The sequence below is a fragment of the Arachis hypogaea genome, chromosome 12 (genome assembly GCF_003086295.3).
Source record: "Arachis hypogaea cultivar Tifrunner chromosome 12, arahy.Tifrunner.gnm2.J5K5, whole genome shotgun sequence".
Classification (NCBI taxonomy): Eukaryota; Viridiplantae; Streptophyta; class Magnoliopsida; order Fabales; family Fabaceae; genus Arachis; species Arachis hypogaea.
Window position 1 is genome coordinate 94,019,690 of NC_092047.1, and position 22,914 is coordinate 94,042,603.

The 22,914-nt window shown below is 31.6% G+C and overlaps 2 protein-coding genes across 2 annotated transcripts; both read left to right on the top strand.

Moving 5' to 3' along the window:
* Window positions 1-404: 404 nt before the first annotated feature.
* LOC112727737 (alcohol dehydrogenase 1) lies at window positions 405-5,142 on the top strand. Its single transcript, XM_025777625.2, has 10 exons — window positions 405-562; window positions 926-1,062; window positions 1,595-1,641; window positions 2,070-2,395; window positions 2,490-2,572; window positions 2,954-3,029; window positions 3,152-3,213; window positions 3,297-3,392; window positions 4,177-4,338; window positions 4,605-5,142. The coding sequence occupies exons 1-10, from the start codon at window positions 412-414 to the stop codon at window positions 4,719-4,721; spliced, it is 1,257 nt and encodes a 418-aa protein (XP_025633410.1). The 5' UTR covers window positions 405-411; the 3' UTR covers window positions 4,722-5,142.
* Window positions 5,143-17,816: 12,674 nt separating this feature from the next.
* On the top strand, window positions 17,817-22,540 carry LOC112727738 (uncharacterized). The gene is made up of 2 exons (XM_025777626.2): window positions 17,817-20,908; window positions 21,885-22,540. The coding sequence occupies exons 1-2, from the start codon at window positions 17,929-17,931 to the stop codon at window positions 22,367-22,369; spliced, it is 3,465 nt and encodes a 1,154-aa protein (XP_025633411.1). The 5' UTR covers window positions 17,817-17,928; the 3' UTR covers window positions 22,370-22,540.
* The last annotated feature ends 374 nt before the right edge of the window (window positions 22,541-22,914 follow it).

Genomic DNA, 22,914 nt, shown 5'->3' on the forward strand with positions numbered 1-22,914 from the left:
TTTTATTTTTTCATAATTTATTTTTTTAATTATTAATATTAAATTTATAATTTTAAAAATAAAAATATATAAATATTTTTTTAACTCAATACAAAAGCAACTGAACAGGCACGCCTGTTAAGCCGCTAGTTTATATAACTACAATATAAACCAATTTAAATCAACTTCCTTTTATTTTTAATTTTAAATTTTTAAAAATTAAAATAACAAAAAATTATTTTTTTTATAACAAACTTATTTTTTAATTAATTAACTTCACTTCACTACCTCCTGCTTAATTCTCTAGCAGAACTCATATATGTATATGCATGAACGTACTTTATCATAATTGTCAATTGTCACATATAGGGACCACAAATGAATTGACACTTCTACGCTCGCCACTGGTTTTGGACTAATTGTTAAATATATATGACAAAGATGTATCAATTTCTTGTGCAACGTTCAAGGCCTTTTCTTTCACAAAGATTTTTCTCTCAGTTTTCTTGGGCATCATCGTCATTATCACCACCTCTCACTAACAACATGTCCACCACTTCTGGTCTCGTCATTCCCTGCAAAGGTATCAAAATCATATAAACTATACTCCATGGTTTGATGATAGCACCGAGCAATTACTCAGTTTTCTTTGTTATTTCTTTCGTTCGTTTTAATTTTCCAGTTCCAAACATCAACTGTTGCTGACATTTGAATTTTTTAACAACGGTGATTAGAGTAACTGCTTTTTTTTTTCGGTTTTTAATTAACCTTTAGTATCAGTTCGATTCCCGCGTATGAAGCTACTGGTTGTAGGAGAGTTATCTCTCTTTTAAAATTTCTCTATTCTCGAATAGGATTGTTTCCAATAAAAAAAATACAGCATAAAAATAATAATATTGTTTTATTTATTTATTTATTTTGTTATATTTTTGGGGTGCATTTGTAGCTGCTGTTGCATGGGAAGCAGGGAAACCACTGGTGATAGAAAAAGTGGAGGTGGCTCCGCCACAGGCCATGGAAGTGAGGATCAAGGTTAAATATACCTCACTCTGCCATACTGATCTCTACTTCTGGGAGGCCAAGGTTTGCTTTTCATTTCTTGGCTCTTCAACTATTATCATGCTAGATTATTTGTTTATGTTCTATAATCACTTGCTCCAAACATAGTGATCTTGAATTAGGGTTGTGATTTCATTGTAATTACTACAATTGTGGGATATTGTTGGAAATTTTGGCTGATATAGCATTGAAATTACTGCAATTTGCCGAAAACTGTGAAAATTTGACTGATATAACTGCAATTCCATTGTTGTTAGTATGGAAACTTGTTGGAAAAATTGGTTGAGATGGCTGAAATTTCTGCATTGATGCGATTTCAGTGGTTATAGTAACAACAATTTTTATGTTGCATTCTTGATTGTGTCTACAAAATGTTGATTTTGGTACCATGTCTGTCTTCTATTTTACTAGTCGATGGAGTTCATTAGGGTTTGTGAATAGTTGAGTGAAGTTATACAGTTGTGTTTATCAATAGATGAAACATACAAAGTATTACTGAACAATTTGGAATTCAGTTCTGCATTTTGTCATTTCTTTTTATGCTTTGGTCTTTCAGGGACAAACTCCACTGTTTCCCCGAATTTTCGGCCACGAGGCTGCTGGGTATGTCATTTCGGTATATCTGTCTCTGTGTAGTTAATTTAGAAGTATGTTCTTTTTTGCATTTTTAGTTACATATGGTTGAAGAACAGGGATTTTGGTAACGATGTTGAAACTTGAAACAAAGAAATGGACCCCTGACTCATTAAGATGTCGAAAATTATCAGTTTAGATGTATAGGTTTAACAACCATTTTTTTCCATAGAACTAGAAGACAAATGATAATTATTTTCTTAAGGATTAGGCTAGAGTATAGCATTTGAATAACTGATAAAAAATAAATTGCTTTAGACTTATAAGTAATATATTTGTATCTTAAATATAAAATCCTTGATTTTCTTGCCTATAGTTTAGATGCTTGTATCCATAAAGGTATATGTATTTTGTTAAATCCAAAACCTGCACTTTAGAAGTTTCACTTATTTCACCAGAATTGTGGAGAGTGTTGGAGAAGGAGTCACAGACTTGCATGTTGGGGATCATGTGCTTCCAGTATTCACCGGTGAATGTGGTGAATGCGCTCATTGCAAATCCGAGGAAAGCAACATGTGTGACCTCCTGAGAATAGATACAGAGAGAGGAGTCATGCATAGTGATGGTAAAAGCAGGTTTTCCATTAATGGTACGCCAATAAACCACTTTGTTGGCACGTCCACATTTAGTGAATACACTGTGATACATTCTGGATGCTTGGCAAAGCTCAATCCACTGGCACCAATGGATAAAGTATGTGTCCTCAGTTGTGGTATCTCAACAGGTTTAATCCTATACTCTTATGTCAACTTTTCCATATTGATTTCAGGTTTAAGTCTTAGTAATGAATTTTGTCGAAAATTGATCGCAAAACACAGGATTGGGAGCAACTTTGAATGTAGCAAAACCAAAGAAGGGTTCTACAGTGGCAGTGTTTGGTCTTGGAGCTGTTGGACTTGCTGTATGTTTAAAAATTCACTCCAACTCTCATGTTGATTCTACCGCTTAGTTTCTTGTTACTCCATCGGTTTCAACATATTATCAAGTTTCAAGAAAAAGTGAAGTTTTAGAATAACTGTTCATTTCTAATATCAAAATAACATTATTAGCTTTTTTTTTCTTCTCCCAAAACACCCTTAATTTTATTGTGATTATTAAATAAAGTACATATGCTTACTTATTTAGAAGAAATTTCATCTAAAAAAAATTTATACATACCAAGATCTAGTTGTTACTTTTCTTATTATGTATTTTTTGCTTTGACAGTTGTACTGAAACAGAGGAAGTATTATACTTCAAAATTCTGCTCTATTTATTTGTGTATATTCTCTTATTTTATTAGGCTGCTGAGGGTGCCCGAATTGCTGGTGCATCTAGAATTATTGGAATTGATTTGAACCCAAACAGGTTTGAAGAAGGTAGCATCTAACATTTTCACCTCACTAAAATTCTATAATGATGTTACTAAGCTATAGTTAAGCGGCTCATTGTAAAATACACAACCTTAACTTTTGTGTTTGTTAAACTTTCTTGATGCTAGCAAAAAAATTTGGAATAACCGATTTTGTGAATCCACAGGACTATGATAGGCCAGTTCAACAGGTATATAATTCTTCATCTAATGTTTCAGTATATGCACTGTTCACATTATCTTGGTTTTCTGAAGTTATTGTTCTAAATACCAGGTGATTGCGGAAATGACCAATGGAGGAGTCGACCGAAGTATAGAGTGCACTGGAAACATTAACGCAATGATATCTGCTTTTGAATGTGTTCATGACGTAAGCCATTACTGACTAGCAATCTTACGAAAACTTGGTTAAATAGAAACACAAAAATATGGAACTTTGGATCTTATAGGCAGTGTTTGCCTCTTGTCTTAGGAAAGAAAGGACGCCGATAGTAGGATAAGACAGAGATCTCTTCTACATCCTTTCGTTTTTAAGATAAAGAACCTGAACCTGAACCTAAACAAAGCCTTTCCCTAGCTGGTGGGGATGCGACGAAGTTTTAGATTCACTGTCACAGGCCTAATACAACCTTTCATGGATCCAAAGATGTCACACAGTTTTACGCGGGCTATTGCAGTCCTAACACTTTTTTGTGCCTCTCTAGTTGGAAGTATAGAAATTCTCTTAAAAAATTTTGCAAAAATAGTGATAATATTTTGCCTTTATCCTTTTCTCCAAACATATTTTGGGTCCCAAACATCTCTTTCTCTTTAACCCCAAGACAATAACTAAACGCTATCCTAATAAAATTATGAGATAGGCAAAATTTTAAGTTCTTGTTTTCGTATCTACCTTCAAACATGTTTTGTTGACCTCTCTGTATCCTTTACCTCAGGACAATAACCAAATGTCACCTTAAACAAATTCATATCTTGTTCTGGCTACAAAAAATGTTATATTGAGTTGAGAAATCAACACATTAAAGAATATGTGTTGTAGAACAAGATTTTCCTTTTTTGTTTATTTGCGTCATACATGAAGTTTTTATTAAGAAGTGTAGAACTGCAATCTGAATGAGATTAAGTACCTAACCATATTTTGATGAACTATGTAGGGATGGGGTGTTGCTGTGCTTGTTGGAGTTCCAACTAAGGATGCAGTTTTCATGACCAAGCCCATTAATTTGCTCAACGAAAGAACACTAAAAGGAACTTTCTTTGGAAATTACAAGCCCAGAACTGATCTTCCATCTGTGGTCGATATGTATATGAACAAGGTGATTACATTTTATAACGGTTACAATAGCTGTGTTAGTTAAACACAGTCATCATAATTGTAATTAGAGCGAGCCGTCATATCACTCATTCACTGGTTAATCTGGGTCCATATCCTGTTCAATAGTAAATGGGTGGTATGTCGGCTCAAAATATGATTACGGCTATACTCAAAAACATTTCTTCTGTTAACCTCTTGATATAACATTTGGACTATTGGAAAGGACTCTAACGCCCTTTTGATCATTTTCCTTTGATTACTTTGCAGAAATTGGAATTGGACAAGTTTATAACCCACAGAGTTCCTTTCTCTGAAATCAACAAGGCATTTGATCTAATGTTGAGAGGGGAGGGACTAAGGTGTATCATTAGTATGGAAGACTAAAGAATTTTAAAGAAAAAAAAATGATAGATCCATATGAATAATGTTTCAGCTATGTGTAATTAATAAATGTTTCAATATCATTTTCACATTCAAAATCATTCCTACTATTTTCTAAATTTAACTTCAGAAAAATCTCGGACTAGTTCTTTTAAGGCAATGTAAAATGGATGAAATATACATTGTTTCATGTGGTATGTTGCATATTCCTACCATTGAGGAACATTAGAGAACAAGACAGAATTCATACTGTTAGAGTGGTGTTTCAGTACCTGGAGTCTTCAGTGTTTACTTTTTAGAAAGGTTGGTTAATATTAGTTAATAGTCTATGGTGATGTAATCTTTTGTTTTCCACTGAAGGCAAGTTTCCTTCTATTTCTTGAGCTTTTTCTTTTCTCTAAGTGAATAAGGAGCATTTTATTTATTTTAATTATCTTAAACTGAGATTCATGTGAATATGCACTAAGCACTATCCGAGCATTGAGTATACTGTATAGTATGTTGAATTCTCAGAAAAGGCAAAGAAGTCTTTCCACAAATAATTTTTTCATTTCCATGACTCAAATTTGAGATTACTAGTTGGGAAGACCAAGATATTTATACCTTGATCAATCCTACATTGTTATCTTTGATATTTCGTGCAACTTAGTTTTAGACTCTAGGTTTTTATTTTTCACTAGTAAATTAAATAATTATGTATCTATACATATTTTACATATTAATTGTCAAAATATAGTTCCTAAAAGCTTATGCTAGAATCAATTTAATCCTCAAAAGATTAGATGTTTTAAATTTATCCTGAAAAATACAATCATAAGTCAAATTAAATGTCATGTGACATCTAACATGTCATAAATTTATGTAGAGTCAAATTAGCTTTTAAAAATACACATGTGAATCTTTTTCATTTCTAAAATTTTAAAAAATAAGTCAAATTAGTTCTCAAGTAAATTTCTCTTATTTTTCTTTATAATATTTGTTTTTGAATATTTCTTAATCCTACTAATTTTAATTCTATTTATTACGCCTTACCAAGCAACATTCTCTCTACATAGAATAGTAGAAAATAATATATTATTAGTTTTATATATTTTATAATGTCTCTAACAACTATGAATATAATTAAAATTATTCATCAAAATAATAAAAGATTAAGTTAGTAGAAAAATATGATAAAAAATTTCTGTTAATTAATAAACTAAAATTAACATTAGTTTTATTCTATTATTAACTGAAATAAGTTTAATCTACGAATACTTCTATAATTCTTAAAGTTCCAAATGTCTAAAACTTTAAAACAACTACTATATTTATTATGTGAGATCTAAGAAAATTAATTTTTTAGTATATATCGATAATCATTTCATAAAAATGTTTAAATAAAAAAAATATTACAAAAAAATTAAAATATTAAAATCTAAGAATTTGAATGAGAAAGTAATTTTGTAATAATTTAATCATTGATTTTTTGTGAATAATTATAACTATATTTATAATTGTTGGAGACATAAAAGTATATAAAATTAATAATATATTATTTGGTAAGGTGTAATAAATGAGAATAAAATTAGTAGGATAAAAAATATTAAAAATTTAAGATTATGAAAAAAATAAGAGATATTTATTTGTCTAAGTACTAATTTACTCACTTTTTAAAGTTTTATGAGTGAAAATAACTCATGCGTATATTTTCAGAAATTAATTTGATTTTACATAAATTTATATGTCAAATGATATATTTACAGACATAACACATTATTTAATTATTTTATGACACATAGTATTAATATATCATGTCATCATTTCACATGGGAGTTAACATAATCCGTCATCATCTTATAATTGTATCTTTCACAAACTAATTTGAGATATCTGATTTCTTAAAGACTAATTGATCGTCGTGTGATATTTCAGAAATTATTTTTGACTATTAACTCCGTATTTTACTTTTCCTTTTTAATGTTGAAATATTATATTGTCTAATGTCTATCCCAAATGTATATGCAATTATGCATAGTGAGGTATATATTATGGGAATATTATATGTTTGCGGAAGAAAATTATCATAAAGGGTATCCAACGGCCCATCCTCATTTGGAAACAAATACTTGGGTTCCTAAAATAAAAAACAAAAATGTTTTCTCTAAATTAAAAAGTGTTTATAACCAAAGAGGATTATTCTTTATTGTTAAAAAAAATTGAGAGAATAAAATGTGATTTCTAATCTTTTATTATTCTCTCCTTTTATATTTGTTTTTAGTCCTACTGATAAAATTAATGATAAAAGATTACACTTTACTCTTTCAATTATTAAAAAAAAAAAATTCATTTTTTTGTCTGGCTAATCTCTCTCTCTATATATATAATTATTAAAAAATTCTTTTGATGGACATTATTTTTTATTTATGCCGAGCTATAGCTAGATGCTTACGAATGAATTCAAATGATCATGAAATTAAAACACTGGCTAGGGAATCTGCTTTGAATGGGAAACTTTGAAAACAAGTAGCAAAGTGCCAGAAAGCAAAGCAAAAAATAAAGAAGCTCGGTTATCAACACCATTACCTTACCAATATTGTATATAATTGTCACAGACACTATTAGTAGTTGTAGTAGTGACTAGTGTTGAGGAAAACAATGCAACAACACATGCTATCTGATAATTAGTGTCAAACAAGGTTTACAAATTTCAAAGCAACAGGCAAATAAAAAATAATTGGCCAAAAGAACAGAACCCCGAGGCGAGGTAAGTGGTGGTGATGGTGTTCTGACTCCAAAAATCTTATAAAAATCTTCATGTCTTTGTCTCCCTCCTATTCCTTTTGCTTCAATACAAAGAATGTAACTATCATGGAATTATAGAAATTTAAGTTTTCTGCACCGTCATTGGCTGCACTCTCAACAAGTTCGAGAAGAGTGAAGAGAAAAACGAATAGGAAAACTGATTTCCTCCTAATACTACATTTGTACTATTTAATAAATTAAATGTCTCCAAAAATTAATGAGATAGCACAGATCATCAGAGGAAATATATATTTAAACTATCTATTTCTATTCTTATATTTTGGTGGATAAAATAATCAAGCAAATTTTCTTAAAATAAAAATATTTTCCCTCATTTATATATTAAATAGAATAAGTCTAGAAAAAATATCAAAGAGAATGTAAAAATATTATTTTTAAATAAAAATATATTTTACATAATTTTTTTGTGTATTTTTTCTTATATTTTTGAATTTTTTAAGATTTTTTATTTTGATTTTGAAAAATAGTCCAATCATTTATCTGAATATTTAATTTCTTTTCTAGAATAAGTTTTGGCAGGTTACTGGCATAGTTTAGTTCATTAATTCAGAACTTAATTTAAAACGTTTTTGGGATGCCCTAGTAATAATCAACGAATGAGAAATGCTTTTTCTTGTGTAAATTTTATTTCAATAGGAACTTAATGAATAATAAATTTATCTACACATCTTACTTTTATAGTTAAATCAGAAGTAAGTGTTTTTTAGTAGCCATTAAATCGATAAAAAAAATTTTAATGAAAAAGATATTTTTTTTATTTTTTAGTGTGTTTGATAAATTTTTAATAGTAAAAATAAAAGTACTAAAAAAATTTAAAAAAATATTTTTTTAAAAAACTACAATTTACATCTTTTTTAAAAGATTTTTTTTAAAAAAATATATTTTTCACATAATAAATAAAAAAAAAAAGTATTTTTATCTTATTTTATCCAAACAGAATTGATAAATAAAAAGATCTTTTTATATGAGATATCCAAACATAAAATTACTTTTATTTTTATAAAAAATATTTTTTTAAAAGATATCATTAAATTTTTTTTTTTCGAAAATGACGCCCAAACAAATTCTAACTCTATGTATTATATAATATAAAAAAGAAAATGAGATTTATTTATATCTTTTGTTAAATCTTTTTTATAGCTCCATAAATAATTTGATAACCAATTATTATTTTTTCGTGTTTTAAAATACATTAACAAATATATTAACAAATTGATTACGATAAATTAAATCAAATGTTGCTATGTTTCTTCTCCAGCACCTCACTGTGAATTGAGTCAATTTTAAAATTGTGATAAAAAAAAATGATTAGAACTTTAGAAATACGATTAAAACTTACTAAATATGGATAAAAATAATATTTCACCCAAATAAATAGTCCATAAAATCCTACCATGGGAATGCTGTGTTAGTTCTTAAAATTGTTTCGCCCGAAGAATTAACTTTCATGAAAATAAAAATTGAAATTGAAAGCATGAGTGGCTTCAAGTTCCCTTTGGCATAAACGTCAAATATCACATTTTTGTAATCTATTTATAAGGTGCAGTTTATAACTGCCATGTTTATTAAGATGGTTATGGTCAGAGTAGTAATCGGTAAGGTAGGGTAGGATAGGATTCGGATTCAATCCTAACTCAATCCGATTTTTATATGAATTTAATCCTATTTTATTTATAGATTGAGAATATTTCAACCCTAATCCTATTCGTTCTCAATTCATGAATTACTAAAAAGATACAACATTATTATATAACTTGATGATAATTTTACTACTAATAATATAGATTATTTTTTAGGATTATATGTATCAAAAAAGAATTAAAATTCGTCAAAAAAAAATAAATTTTGACACTATTTTAACTATAAAAATATATTAATAAAATTTTGTCAAAAATAGTATTTTTAACATATAAGTAATTGTAAAAAAAAAGTTTAAATCTTATTTTGATAAATATTGGCCATCAAAAATAATTTGTTAGAAAAATTTGAGAATATATTTTCTGTGAAACTTATTAACTGTCAAAAATACTATTTATTTTGACACTTATTGACCATAAAAAATTCTCAACAAAAATTTTTAACAAAGAATGAGATGAGATCTTGAAACTAAAGAATAAACTGAGATTTTGAAGATGAAGAATGAGTAGTATGATAAAAAACCGAGAGCAGTGTGATGCCAAAATTGATGGAGCTCACCGAAAAAGAGGAATAGTAGAGTAAGCTGAAAGCAAATGAGTGTCAAAATTGAGGAGTAATTTTCTACAATCAAATTATTCATCAAGAAAACATAGAGAATTTGACATTTGTGATATTTGTTAAAAATATATATTAATTTTTACACTTAACTATGGCTGTTAAAAAAAAAGTGTTAAAATAGTTCTCTTTTCTTGTAGTGTTTAAAATATAACTTATTAATGTGTAAAAAAAATATGAAATTATCAATTAATAATCTTTTTTTAGTGACTAAGGATCTTTTGCATTTAATGAGAGTTCTTTGATTTAACATCTATTTAAAACATATTTTTATATAAGTATATAATATATACATATATATGGTGCAAGTTGGTCGGGTAGGGTTGTGACTCAAACCGATCCACATCCGACCCAACCCGCACGAAAATCCTACCCGCAGCAGTCGGGTTGACAACTCTATCCGACCGGGTTGAGTGCTTGCGAGTAGGGTGCATGTTGCCACCCCTAATTATGGTCGGTGGCGAAGTTTGAAAAAAATTTTTAAGGAGACAAAGAAAAAATTTTAACATAAAAATTATATAATGATATTCATATTAAAATAAAATTTATAAATAAAATTATTTTTTATTTTTGTTAGAAATATGACAAAAAAATAAATAATCTTACAAGTAAAAATAATTTAAAATAATACTTTTGGAATATTGAGTGACTTAAAATTTTTAATAATTAAATAAAATAAAAAAATTAGTAATTTACTAATTTTTTAATATAAATAGCCAAATTATCATTAAAAAATCATCTTTTAAATTAACTTCAAAATAATTAATTTATTATTGTTTTCTATGGTGGTCTTTAGTTTTTTAGAGTGTTATTGAGAATGTGTAAAGATTTTGTTAATCTTCAATTTATTAGTTATTATTATTTATTTGAAATAAAAAATATATTGCGTGTACGAAAAAACAATGACGTAATATAGGGAATAATAAAATATGAGATTGGTAGGAGATATAATAAAAATGAAAAAAAAATGAGAATTGAATTAAGAATATTTAAAAGTGCGTTTGGTTTGCGTTTTTATTTTTTATTTTTATTTTTAATATTTTTTATTTTTTGGATTTGGTAAAAAAAAGTAAAAATAGAAGATAAAAACAAAAAATAAAATTTTATTAGTTTTACTATTTTCACATTTTTTTATAAAATTTAAAAAATAAAAAATAAAAAATATTAAAAATAAAAATAAAAAATAAAAACGCAAATCAAATACTCTTAAATTTGTGAAAAAAAATCTCTAACCAATTGAAATATTATATCACAAAAACATCTAGTACTATTAGTTTTATAAAAAGGTTGGGGCATGCATGGCCCTCATTCCCCATTCAAAGATCTGCCCCTAATTACAGTGGCAACAAAAATATTTAGAAAGCAATTTTATGGGCAATTTACATAATTAAATTATTTGGGGTTTTAAAATTATCCATTTATAACTTTTTAAAATAGGATACGTATTTATATTTTTTCACATATCTATAGAAACCGCTACTATCAGTAGCGGTTTACAGTTACACATAATTTGCTACAGACAGCCGCAGATTACGTGAAGAAACGGCTACACAGAAATCGCTAGAGGCTGCAGCGGTTTCTGTTGAGGTGTGGTTGGGCATAAATCGCTATTGGCAGTAGCAGTTTATGTGTATGAAAATGCGTGTGTAAATCGCTGGAGGCAGTAGCGCTTTACGTTGAGTTTGGTTGTCTATATAATCCATGGTAGGCAGCCGCGAATTCCTCATTTGGAGTGGATGTTGGGCAAGTTAGAGAGAGAAAATTCTAGAGAGAGGTCAGAACATCTAGAGAGCGGGTCCGAGTTATCCGAGTGCGACCTCTAGTTGAATATCATGGCAGAAGAACGGAGCTTGTACCGACTGATATCGATGTGGCCATACACGTGTGCGGACCGTTGTACCTCCTAACTTCCCAAGTGCTCTTCCGTTTTCGCAGCGTGATATGAATCAACCACGTGCACCCGTTACCAAACTCCTTGCATCTCCCTTTGTATTTCAGATTGTTCGACTCCATAACTCTGTACTCAACTCCACACCGAATGATGTAATCTCTTACCCTCAACACAGCTTCCTTCTTACTCTGGAACGATTGGCCAATCTGAAATTTCATCAAAGCATTCGCATCATGCATACCCTAGCCTGCGAAGGTAGCCTCTACATTCTGGTGTTGGCCGACGGCTTCCAAGTTCAACGATGACAGGTGCGGAGGATACTGCTGTGTGCCAGAACCGGAACCTCCATGTGGTGTAGGTGTATCGCTCGGAATATCATCATCACTGTCCCCACCAATTGCAACCGGCTCGTCATCTGAATCATCGTCCCGTATCGCATTCTCAACTCGATCCGGTCCGGCCTCAAACTCAAAATCATGATCACCAGGAGGCACACCAGCATGAACAGCCGCAAAATGTTGAGGATCAGGAACCAGAACTGCTACTGCTACCACATGCATCGATGTCGAGGCACCACCCACCGTCGTCGACTGAGGATTCGGCGCCGATGCCCCGGAGCTGTCGACACCATCTTCCAACTTCGCAAGCAGCTCGGGTATTCTAACCTCTGGGAAACTCCGCCTGCAGTGAAACAAGACCTGCAGGTCCTCATCGAACCCTATCACAAAGCTCTCATATCTCACACCAGTTGACACAACGGCAATAAAAATCTTGTAAAATAACTTTTTTACCACTTCGAACCATACACACCGAGCTTCCGTAATATGTTGAGCTTAATCTCTGCCAACGTACTCGACGACCGGATAAAAATACTAAGCGGTTCTCTATCTGTAAATTTCACACCATACCTTTTGCTTTTTTGAATTTTTCCAGAGCAATGCACTAGAGTCACAAAACTTTTCTCACTCTCCATTTGTGAGAAACAACACTCTTCCTCCACCTTTGGCCTTTGAGGGGTTTATATAGGCAACCACACTCGCACACACTCAACGTAAACCACTACTGCCTCCAGCGGTTTACGCACGCATCCCCATACACATAAACTGCTACTGCCAGTAGCGGTTTATACCCAACCATACCTCAACAGAAACCGCGGTAGCCTCTAGTGATTTCTGTGTAGCCGTTTCTTCACGTAAATCCGCGGTTGCCTGTAGCGGATTATGTGTAACTGTAAACCGCTACTGCCTATAGATATGTGAAAAAATGTAAATACGTATCCTATTTTAAAAAGTTGTAAATGGGTAATTTTAAAATCCAAATAATTAATTATGTAAATTGCCCTAATTTTATCATAGTAAATTTTGTCTTATTGTTTTTGTCCTAGAACTGTTATTTTCAAATTTTCAGCCTAATTTTGTAAAACCCAAAAATATTATAAAAAATAGCTTCGAGTGTCAAAAAAATTTAAATTAAATTTATTCTGTTAAAATAATTTTTTAAATATCTTTATCAAAAATAACAAACTTATTTAAATAGGTCAAATAAAAAATATTTTGACCCTCTAAAATAACATTAGTTTGATAAAATACACTAAATATTATAAGACATGTAAGAGATTCTCCAAATAAGATTTAATTTTTAGGATGTTTTTTGTAAATTTAATTAAAAAAATGCTATTTTCTAAATTTAATAATTTTATCTTAAATGAATTGATTTTGGAAACTTCTTTTATGTGGAAAAAGATTCAAAAAAATTGAAATTTTTCAATGTATGTATCCTTTAGGTAATTTTTCAAATATTCCAACAAAAAATTGGATCAAATACGTAAATTGTTTGCAATTTATGAAAAATAGTACATCTTTTCTCAAATTAAAAGAATCTTTATAGGAAATTTTTTTTTTGCAATTTATGAAAAATAGTAATTTTTCTCAAATTAAAATAATCTTTATAGAAAAAAATATTATTTCTTTTTAAAAAAATTATTTTGTCAAAACTTAAATCTTTGTTTTAAAGAAATAATATTTTACTCCATTTTATTTTTTTTCCTTTTATTAATGGTTTTCAGCTTATCATCTAAAAGATATTCTAACAAAATTACTTCTCAAGTGCGAAATAATAATAATAATAATAATTCTCAAAAAGATATAAACCTATGACAACAACAAAATACACATTATTTATTAATTGAAATTGACTATATATAAAAAGAATTATTCTCCACATCCAAATAATTTTAACATCTAAGTTCATTCAAATGATTTAAATCACGCGCTTTTTTTTCGTTTTCATTTTCCCTCGCGCATCTTCTTCTTCTTGTTTCAAATTCACGCATGCTTTCTTCACCCCTGATGCGTACGTCTTCTTCTTCTTCTCCTCCTTTTTTTTATATTATTTTTCACTTTCGCTTCCGTCGTCACCAACACCTCCTCCTCCTCCTCCTCCTCCTCCTCCTCCTCCTCCTCCTCCTCCTCCTCCTCCTCCTCCTCCTCCTCCTCCTTTTCTTATTGGAATTTATGCTCCTCCTTCCTTTTCATCCTTCTCCTCCATCATCATGATGATCATCATCGTTATCGTCATTGACGTCTTCTTCTTATACATATGGTCGTTATCGTTATCGTCATCGTCGTTATTATTATTGTTGAATTTTTGCTATGTTGATGATGTTGTCTGATCCAAAATTGATTTTAGATGTGTTTTTGTTCACGATTCAGTCTTGTTTGTCTGCTTATTTTCGATCTGAGTTTATGTGTCGCAATCATTGTGTAATTTCGGTTCATTTCTGAGTTAATTGTGTCGCAATTGTTATGTGCTTTTATTTCATTTCTGAGTTAATTATATCGCAATCCATTATATAATTTCGATTCATTTATGAGTTAATTGTGTCGCAATCATTAAATAATTTCGGTTCATTTCTGAGTGAATTAAGGTGCATTTGGACTCGTTATCCTACACAATTCAAAACTCTTTCTCCTCTTCCTCCTCATCTTCTACTGCTTCTTCTTCTTCTTCTTTTTCATCTTTTTCTTCTTCATCTTCTTCTTTTTTCATTTTCTTATAGTTTTTTTATTTCACTCTCTTAAGAGGAATAAAACCAAGAAAAAGAGAAGAAAATATCAAACAAAAAAGAAGAAAAAACATATTATTGACGTTGTCTGATCCAAAATTAATTTTAGATGTATTTTTGTTCATAATTCAGTCTTGTTTGTGTACTTGTTTTCGGACTGAGTTTATGTGTCGCAATCATTATATAATTTTGGTTCATTTCTGAGTTAATTGTGTCATAATTGTTATGTAATTTCGGTTCGTTTCTGAGTTAATTGTGTCACATTCCATTATGTAATTTCGGTTCATTTCTGAGTTAATTGTGTTGCAATCATTATATAATTCATTTCTGAGTGAATTAAGGTGCATTTTGATTCATTCTCCTGCACAATTCAAAACTCTTTTTCCTCATCTTCTACTACTACTACTTCTTCTTTTTCATCTTTTTCTTCTTCATCTTCACATTCTTATTTTATTTTCTCAAAATTCTTTTTTATTTACTCTCTTGAGAGTAATAAAACAAAAAAAAAAGAAGAAAATATCAAACAAAAAATAAGAAAAAATATATTAATGACGTTGTCTGGTCCAAAAGTGATTTTGGATGTGTTTTTATCAATGATTCAGTCTTGTTTGTGTGCTTATTTTTGAACTGAGTTTATGTGTCACAATCATTATGGTAAATTTTATTTTATTTTTGAGTTAATCGTGTCGCAATTGTTATGTAATTTCGATTCATTTCTGAGTTAATTGTATCGCAATCAATTATATGTAATTTTGGTTCATTTTTGAGTTAATTGTGTTGCAATCATTATATAATTTTAGTTCATTTCTGAGTGAATTAAGGTGCATTTGGGCTCGTTGTCCTGCCCAATTCAAAACTCTTTCTTCTCACCTTCTACTGTAATAACAGCAATAACAGCAGCAACAAAAGAATGACAATGAAGAAAAAACACACGAAGAAAAAAGAGAAGAAGAAGGAGGAGAAGGAGAAAGAGAAGGAAGAGGAGAAGGAAGATGAAGACGACGACGATGACAACGTAGCGCGTAAACGTAAATGACTTGGTTGGAAGAATTATGTGTCTGTGTAATCACACTCTTTTTAACTAGAGTGATTTTTATTGGTGTTGGATCTATTTAGTTAAATTTAAATGACAATATATTACCTGAATGTGTAACAAATCTGATATAGAAAATCACAAGGGACACAAAAATTAAGATGATACTATGTATCTCTGAGTTAAACCCCAAAATGGTCCCTGAGATTGGCATCGTGCACTAAAATCGTCCCTGAGATTCTAATTGCACTAATGACGTCCCTGAGATTGACAAAAATGCACCACGTTAGTCCTTGATCCATTTTCTGTTAACGGCGTGATGACATGGCTTGATGACGTGGCATGTTAGTGACACGTGTCACTCCATGATTTGGCCACGTGTAATTGTATGATGATGTGTTGACTAGTGACACGTGACATGCTGACGTGGATGGTTGCGCCATGTGTCACAATGCTATTTGGCCACGTGTCTATTTGTGTCACGTGTCGCAACAGTATTGGTCCACGTGTCATCCATTATGTCATGATTGTAGATGCACCAAATTAGTCTCTCACTTTGCCTTAAGTGACTCATTTTAGTCCCTAAAATTGAATGTCGTGCACCAAACTAGTCCCTTCACTAGTTTTTTCTCCTTTTTTTCTATAGATTCAAAATTATCAATATTTTTGAATCCATTAATTTCAATTCTATTTTTTCACATATTATTTAAATACAAGCACTTTTATAAAATATTTTTTCTCTTGTACCTTGAACCGCTGTTTTGGAGTTGATGTGAAGATATTTCAAGCACCCCCACATTTACACACAATGAAAACATGTATTCATAAGAATCGGAAAAAAATGTGTATTTTAGTTCCTGATTTCTTATTAAAAACACATTTTTTTATGAAAAAATGTGTCTAATCAATCGTATAATTCTTTTTTTATAATAACATACTTATATATTATAAAATTTATCAATGTTAAATTATTATAGAAAAAATATATAATTAAAAAAATAAAAATTTTTATAAAAGCACTTGTATTTAAACGATATGTGAAAAAATAGAATTGAAATTAATGCATCTAAAATATTGAAAATTTTAAATTTTTAAAAAAATGAGAAAAAACTGGTGAAGGGACTAATTTGGTGCCAGACATTCAATTTCAAGGACTAAAATGAGTCACTTAACACAGAGTGAGGGACTACTTAACACAAAGTGAGGGACTAATTTGGATGACATAATGGATGACACGTGGACGAATACTGTTGCAACACGTGGCTAAATAGCATTGTGACACGTGTCACAACCATCCATGCTAGCATGCCACGTGTCACTGGTCAATATATCATCATACCATTATACATGACCAAATCATGGAGTGACACGTGTCACTAACACGCCACGTCATCAAGGCATGTCATCACGTCGTTAATAAAAAATGGGTCAATAACTAACGTGATGCATTTTTGTCAATCTGACGTAAATAGTGCAATTAAAATATACACTTTATTTTATACACTTTATTTTATACTATTTTTATATACACCTTATTTTATACACTTTTTATACTAATTTTATATACACTTTATTTTATACTATTTTTATATACACTTTATTTTATAATTTTTTTAATTTTTGTATCAATCACTTTTTAAATTTTTATCAATCACTTTAAAATTAGATCAAGATTTTTTAAAGTAAAAAATTTGATAAAATAATAAAGTAAAAAATTAATCACTTTTAAATTAAGATAATAAAATATATATTTTATAAAAATTATAAAATTACTAATAATTAACTTTTTATTTTACTATTTTACCAAATTTTTTAATTTAAAAGATTCAAATTTTTTAAAATTATAGATTTATTTATCATATGTCCTAAAAATATAAATTAAGATTATAAATTAAAATTTTTTATTAAAAATATAAAAAATTTAAATTTTTAATACATTTATTTTATATATATTAAATAAAAAATTTAAAATCTTCTACTCATGTATCTTTAAAATACATGTTAGTTCATCCCTAAAACTATATATATATATATTTCTTCGCTATAAAATATGTTTATAAGATATACACGAAAAAAGAGAGTGGTGTCCCAATAATTTCTCCAAAAAAGAGGTTTGAGGACAGAGCGAGCGATATACGCAGTATGCAAATACTAGAGACTTGCCATGGCTGGAGTTTTGAGGCAAATGTCAATGCCAATGCCAATGCCGAGGCAAGCCTTGAGCCACCACCACCAAATGCCGAGGCAATCTCTCAACCACCTTCTTCTTCTCCATCTCTTCTTACTCTTTCTCACACTAACAAACCTTCCTCTTTCTTCTTCCTCTTCAAACAATAATAATAATGAAGCTCTAGCTTTGCTTTCATGGCTCAAAAACGGTTCCTCCAAAACTCCTTCACCACTCTCAGACTGGAACCTTCTAGACCCTACACCATGCAACTGGTCCTGCGTCAAATGCTCCGTAGACAACCACGTCATAGAGATAAACATTCAAGCTATACAGTTAGCCCTTCCTTTTCCTTCAAACCTCTCTTCTTCCCTTCCCTTCCTTCGAAAACTCGTCATCTCCGGTGCCAATCTCACCGGACCAATCTCCCCGGATATTGGATACTTCGCTTCGCTTTCCGTTCTTGATCTCAGCTCAAATGCTCTTGTTGGTTCCATTCCTTCAACCATTGGAAACCTCAAGAACCTTCAAGACTTAACATTAAACTCAAACCAGCTCACAGGTCCAATCCCAAAGGAGATTGGTGACTGTGTTAGCCTCAAGAATCTCAATGTTTTCGATAATAGCCTCAGCGGCGAGCTTCCAGTTGAGCTTGGAAGCCTTTTGAATCTTGAAAAGATAAGAGCTGGAGGGAACAAGGACATTGTTGGGAAGATTCCTGAAGCTATTGGTAACTGCAATAATCTAACCATTTTAGGCCTTGCAGATACCAAGGTTTCGGGTTCGTTACCTTCTTCGTTGGGAAAACTATCCATGCTTCAAACTATCTCAATTTATAGTACTATGCTTTCCGGTGAGATTCCAGCTGAGATTGGAAACTGTTCTGAGCTTGTGAACTTGTTTCTTTATGAGAACGATCTCTCCGGTTCCATTCCGAAGGAGTTAGGGAAGCTCCAGAAGCTTGAAAAGATGCTGCTATGGCAGAACAGTTTCTTAGGCAGCATACCCGAAGAAATTGGAAGCTGCATAAGCTTGAAGATTCTTGATGTCTCCTTGAACTCTCTGTCAGGAACAATACCGCGAAGTTTGGGGAATCTTTCGAACCTCGAAGAGCTTATGCTGAGTAACAACAACATTTCAGGCTCAATTCCTGAAGTCCTTTCAAACTTGACGAACCTTGTTCAGTTGCAGTTAGATACAAATGAGATTTCCGGTTCAATTCCACCGGAGATCGGAAAACTAGAGATGCTTGAAGTTTTTTTTGCATGGCAGAACAAGCTCGAAGGAGCGATTCCTTTGGCGTTAGGCGGTTGTAGAAGCCTTCAAGCTTTGGATTTATCATACAATTCACTCACTGGTGGATTACCTCCAAGTTTGTTTCAGCTTCAGAACTTAACAAAGCTTCTCCTTATCTCGAACGAAATCTCCGGCCGAATTCCGGCGGAGATTGGTAACTGCAGCTCCCTTGTTCGCCTCCGGCTCGTTAAAAACAGAATCACAGGCCAGATTCCAAGTGAAATTGGATTCCTTAACAACCTCAGCTTCCTTGATCTCTCTGAAAATCATCTTACAGGGTTAGTACCAGAGAATATCGGTAACTGCAAGGAACTTCAAATGCTCAACCTTAGCAATAACTCGCTTTCCGGCGCTTTGCCGAGTTCTTTATCCTCTCTTACAAGGATTGAAGTCATGGATGTGTCGATGAACAATTTCTCCGGCGAGTTTTTGATGAACATTGGCGAACTGGCTTCTCTGCTTAGAATCATTGTTAGGCAAAATTCGTTCTCCGGATCGATTCCCTCTTCGATTGGACGGTGTTCTGGTCTTCAGCTTTTAGACCTTAGCAGCAACAAATTCTCAGGAAGCATACCAGAAGAACTATTCGAAATCGAAGCGCTAGACATTGCTCTTAACTTGAGTCACAATGCATTGTCTGGAATAGTTCCGCCTCAGATTTCGGCTTTGAATAAGTTGTCTATTTTGGACATTTCGCATAATTTGCTTGAAGGAGACTTGTTAGCATTTGCAGGGCTTCAAAATCTTGTTTCTATGAATATCTCATACAATAAATTCTCCGGTTATTTACCGGACAGCAAGCTATTCCGCCAGTTATTGCCGACCGATTTCGAAGGGAATCAAGGCTTGTGTCCCAACGGCCATGATTCTTGCTTCATCACTAATGCTGCAATGACAACAATGCTGCATAGTACTAATTCCAAGAGGTCACAGAGAATCAAACTCGCAATCGGACTTCTAAGCGCTTTGATTGTTGCATTGGCAATGTTTGGAATCGCGACAATCATTCGAGCGAGGAAAGTTGCTCAAGATGGCAATGATTCTGAGATTGGAGGAAACTCGTTGCCGTGGCACTTTACGCCGTTCCAAAAGCTAAATTTCTCGGTTGATCAAGTCTTGAAGTGTTTGGTAGAGTCCAACATAATTGGAAAGGGATGTTCAGGAGTTGTTTACAAAGCCGAAATGGAAAACGGCGATGTCATCGCTGTGAAGAAGCTCTGGCCAACAACAATGGCTTCAAGATATGACTGCCAAAGTGACAAGCCGGCGAGTAACTGTGGAGTTCGCGATTCCTTCTCGGCCGAGGTGAAGACACTCGGCTCGATTCGCCACAAGAACATAGTGAGGTTCTTGGGCTGCAGCTGGAACAGAAACACAAGATTGCTCATGTATGACTATATGCCTAATGGGAGTCTTGGAAATCTACTCCATGAAAGAAGTAACTGCCTGGAATGGGATATCAGATACCGGATTATACTCGGCGCGGCACAGGGCTTGGCTTACTTGCATCATGATTGTGTTCCTCCCATTGTTCATAGGGACATCAAGGCCAATAATATCCTCATAGGCCCTGAATTTGAACCATATATAGCTGATTTTGGACTCGCCAAGCTCGTGGATGATGGCGATTTCGCACGATCTTCTAGTACATTGGCTGGTTCCTATGGCTACATTGCTCCTGGTTAGTACTATAATCCAAATTTTTTGAACTTTTCATGTCATAGTTTGATTACTTTTGTTAGGAGAGTATGTCACAACTGTTGTTGAATGTATTTACACCTTGTAGGCTTAGATACATATATAGTAACAATCTATGGCTTACAAACTTGTGAGCATTACATATTTAGTTTAATAACACTTAAGCCATATAATTAGGAAGAGACTGTTACAATAACCAAGAAGCAAACAAGTAAATAGTTATATAATTGAAGAAATAATGTCACATATCCAATTGTATTTTAGATAGCTTTTCTTATTGCATTTTTTGCCTTAGAAACTAACAATATGTGTGTGTACGCTAGCTTTTCTTGGAGGTGTGAACTCATATTTCATGTCCTATTAGTGGACACAATTTAAGCATCAATGTTCTATTCAAGTAGTCGATGTGTAAATGGGCATAGTGTTCCACACATATGAACGAGTAAAATGCTAAAATTACCCACGAAAGATTATTTTACTAGCAAGAACTCTAAACTTTATGGCCATACAGCTCTAATATCATGTCATAAAACCACTCATCCCTATCCCTAAAATTTAACCTAATAGGAGAACATAACATTAATGATTCTATCTCTAACAACTCAAGGAAGACACTCTGATACAAAATAAAAGGGTATATATATATATATATATATCCTATATTCCCATGTATGGTATGAATCTATATGTGAGTATAGCCCTAAACTCAAATCCTATGAAAAACTACACATGAAAGATAATATCCTTGACAGAATTACTTACAATTTGGATAGATCTTTCAAAACAAATCAAGTGCTTTTGGTATACCAAGTGAATGTTTTGTTCTTTTCATGGATACTTTTGTTACCAACATAATTTTGTTGGTTATGATTTTGTTTCTTTAATCTGTTATGAAGATATAACATTTTCCTAGTAACAAATCATGGCTTACTTACATAAATCCTTGGTGGGACCTGCAGAGTATGGCTACATGATGAAAATAACAGAGAAAAGTGATGTCTACAGCTATGGTGTTGTTGTACTAGAAGTACTAACAGGGAAGCAACCAATTGATCCAACAATACCAGAAGGAGTCCACATTGTTGATTGGGTGAGACAAAAGAGAGGCGGAAAGGAAGTCCTCGACGAGAGCCTTCGTGTCCGGCCGGAATCCGAACTTGAGGAGATTCTGCAGACATTAGGTGTGGCTTTCTTGTGTGTTAATCCAAGCCCTGATGACAGGCCAACCATGAAAGATGTAGCAGCAATGCTTAAAGAAATTAGGCAAGAAAGAGGAGAGTATATGAAAGTTGACATGATTCTGAATGGATCTTCAGCAAATGATCAACAAGGAAGCAGTAATCATTCACACACATACCCAATTAGTAGCAGCAGCAACACAAATTTTTCTGCATCTATGTTTATTTCTCCATCATCATCCAATAGTAAAGTTACTTTCAAATAGTAATAGTTTCAATAATGTGATATTGTGATTATGCAAGTAAGGTTTCCTTAGCAAGAGTTGTTCCTATTTTATTTATTTTTATTATCATTTTTTTCTGCTTCAAATATCCATGGTTTCTTTGTGTATAAGTTTGAAGTCTTTTAATGTGAACCTAACTGTGAATTATGTTCATTATAAGTTTCTGATCCTTTTGTGTATATCTAGAGTTACATTTAAGTCATTTCATTATGCTTAAGCCATTTTGTACGGTAGAAGAAATTGAGTTAATGAGAAAGTTTAAGGAACATCATTTTTATTAAAATTTGGTCAGCACTTAATCAATAAAAAAAAAAGAGTAAACTCATATAATTAAATGTAATCTCACACTATTAAAAATATTAATGATAATTAATTAATGGTTATAAATCACAAAACCTACTAGCTCTCTAGCACTCTTCACTCATATTATTTAAACATATTTATTTAAAAAAAAGCTTAAGAGCTGCTAGAATTTATTATTTTTTACTAGTATTTTTAGTCGTTAATATAATATCTTTAGTCTAATA

Bases quoted from the DNA above. Each gene is read 5' to 3' on its own strand.
- LOC112727737 (XM_025777625.2), top strand. From the start codon at position 412: ATGACAAAGATGTATCAATTTCTTGTGCAACGTTCAAGGCCTTTTCTT. The intron at 2,396-2,489 runs GTTTAATCCTAT...CGCAAAACACAG, and splicing joins CAGTTGTGGTATCTCAACAG to GATTGGGAGCAACTTTGAAT. The intron at 4,339-4,604 runs GTGATTACATTT...ATTACTTTGCAG, and splicing joins TCGATATGTATATGAACAAG to AAATTGGAATTGGACAAGTT.
- LOC112727738 (XM_025777626.2), top strand. From the start codon at position 17,929: ATGGCTGGAGTTTTGAGGCAAATGTCAATGCCAATGCCAATGCCGAGG. The intron at 20,909-21,884 runs GTTAGTACTATA...TGGGACCTGCAG, and splicing joins CTATGGCTACATTGCTCCTG to AGTATGGCTACATGATGAAA.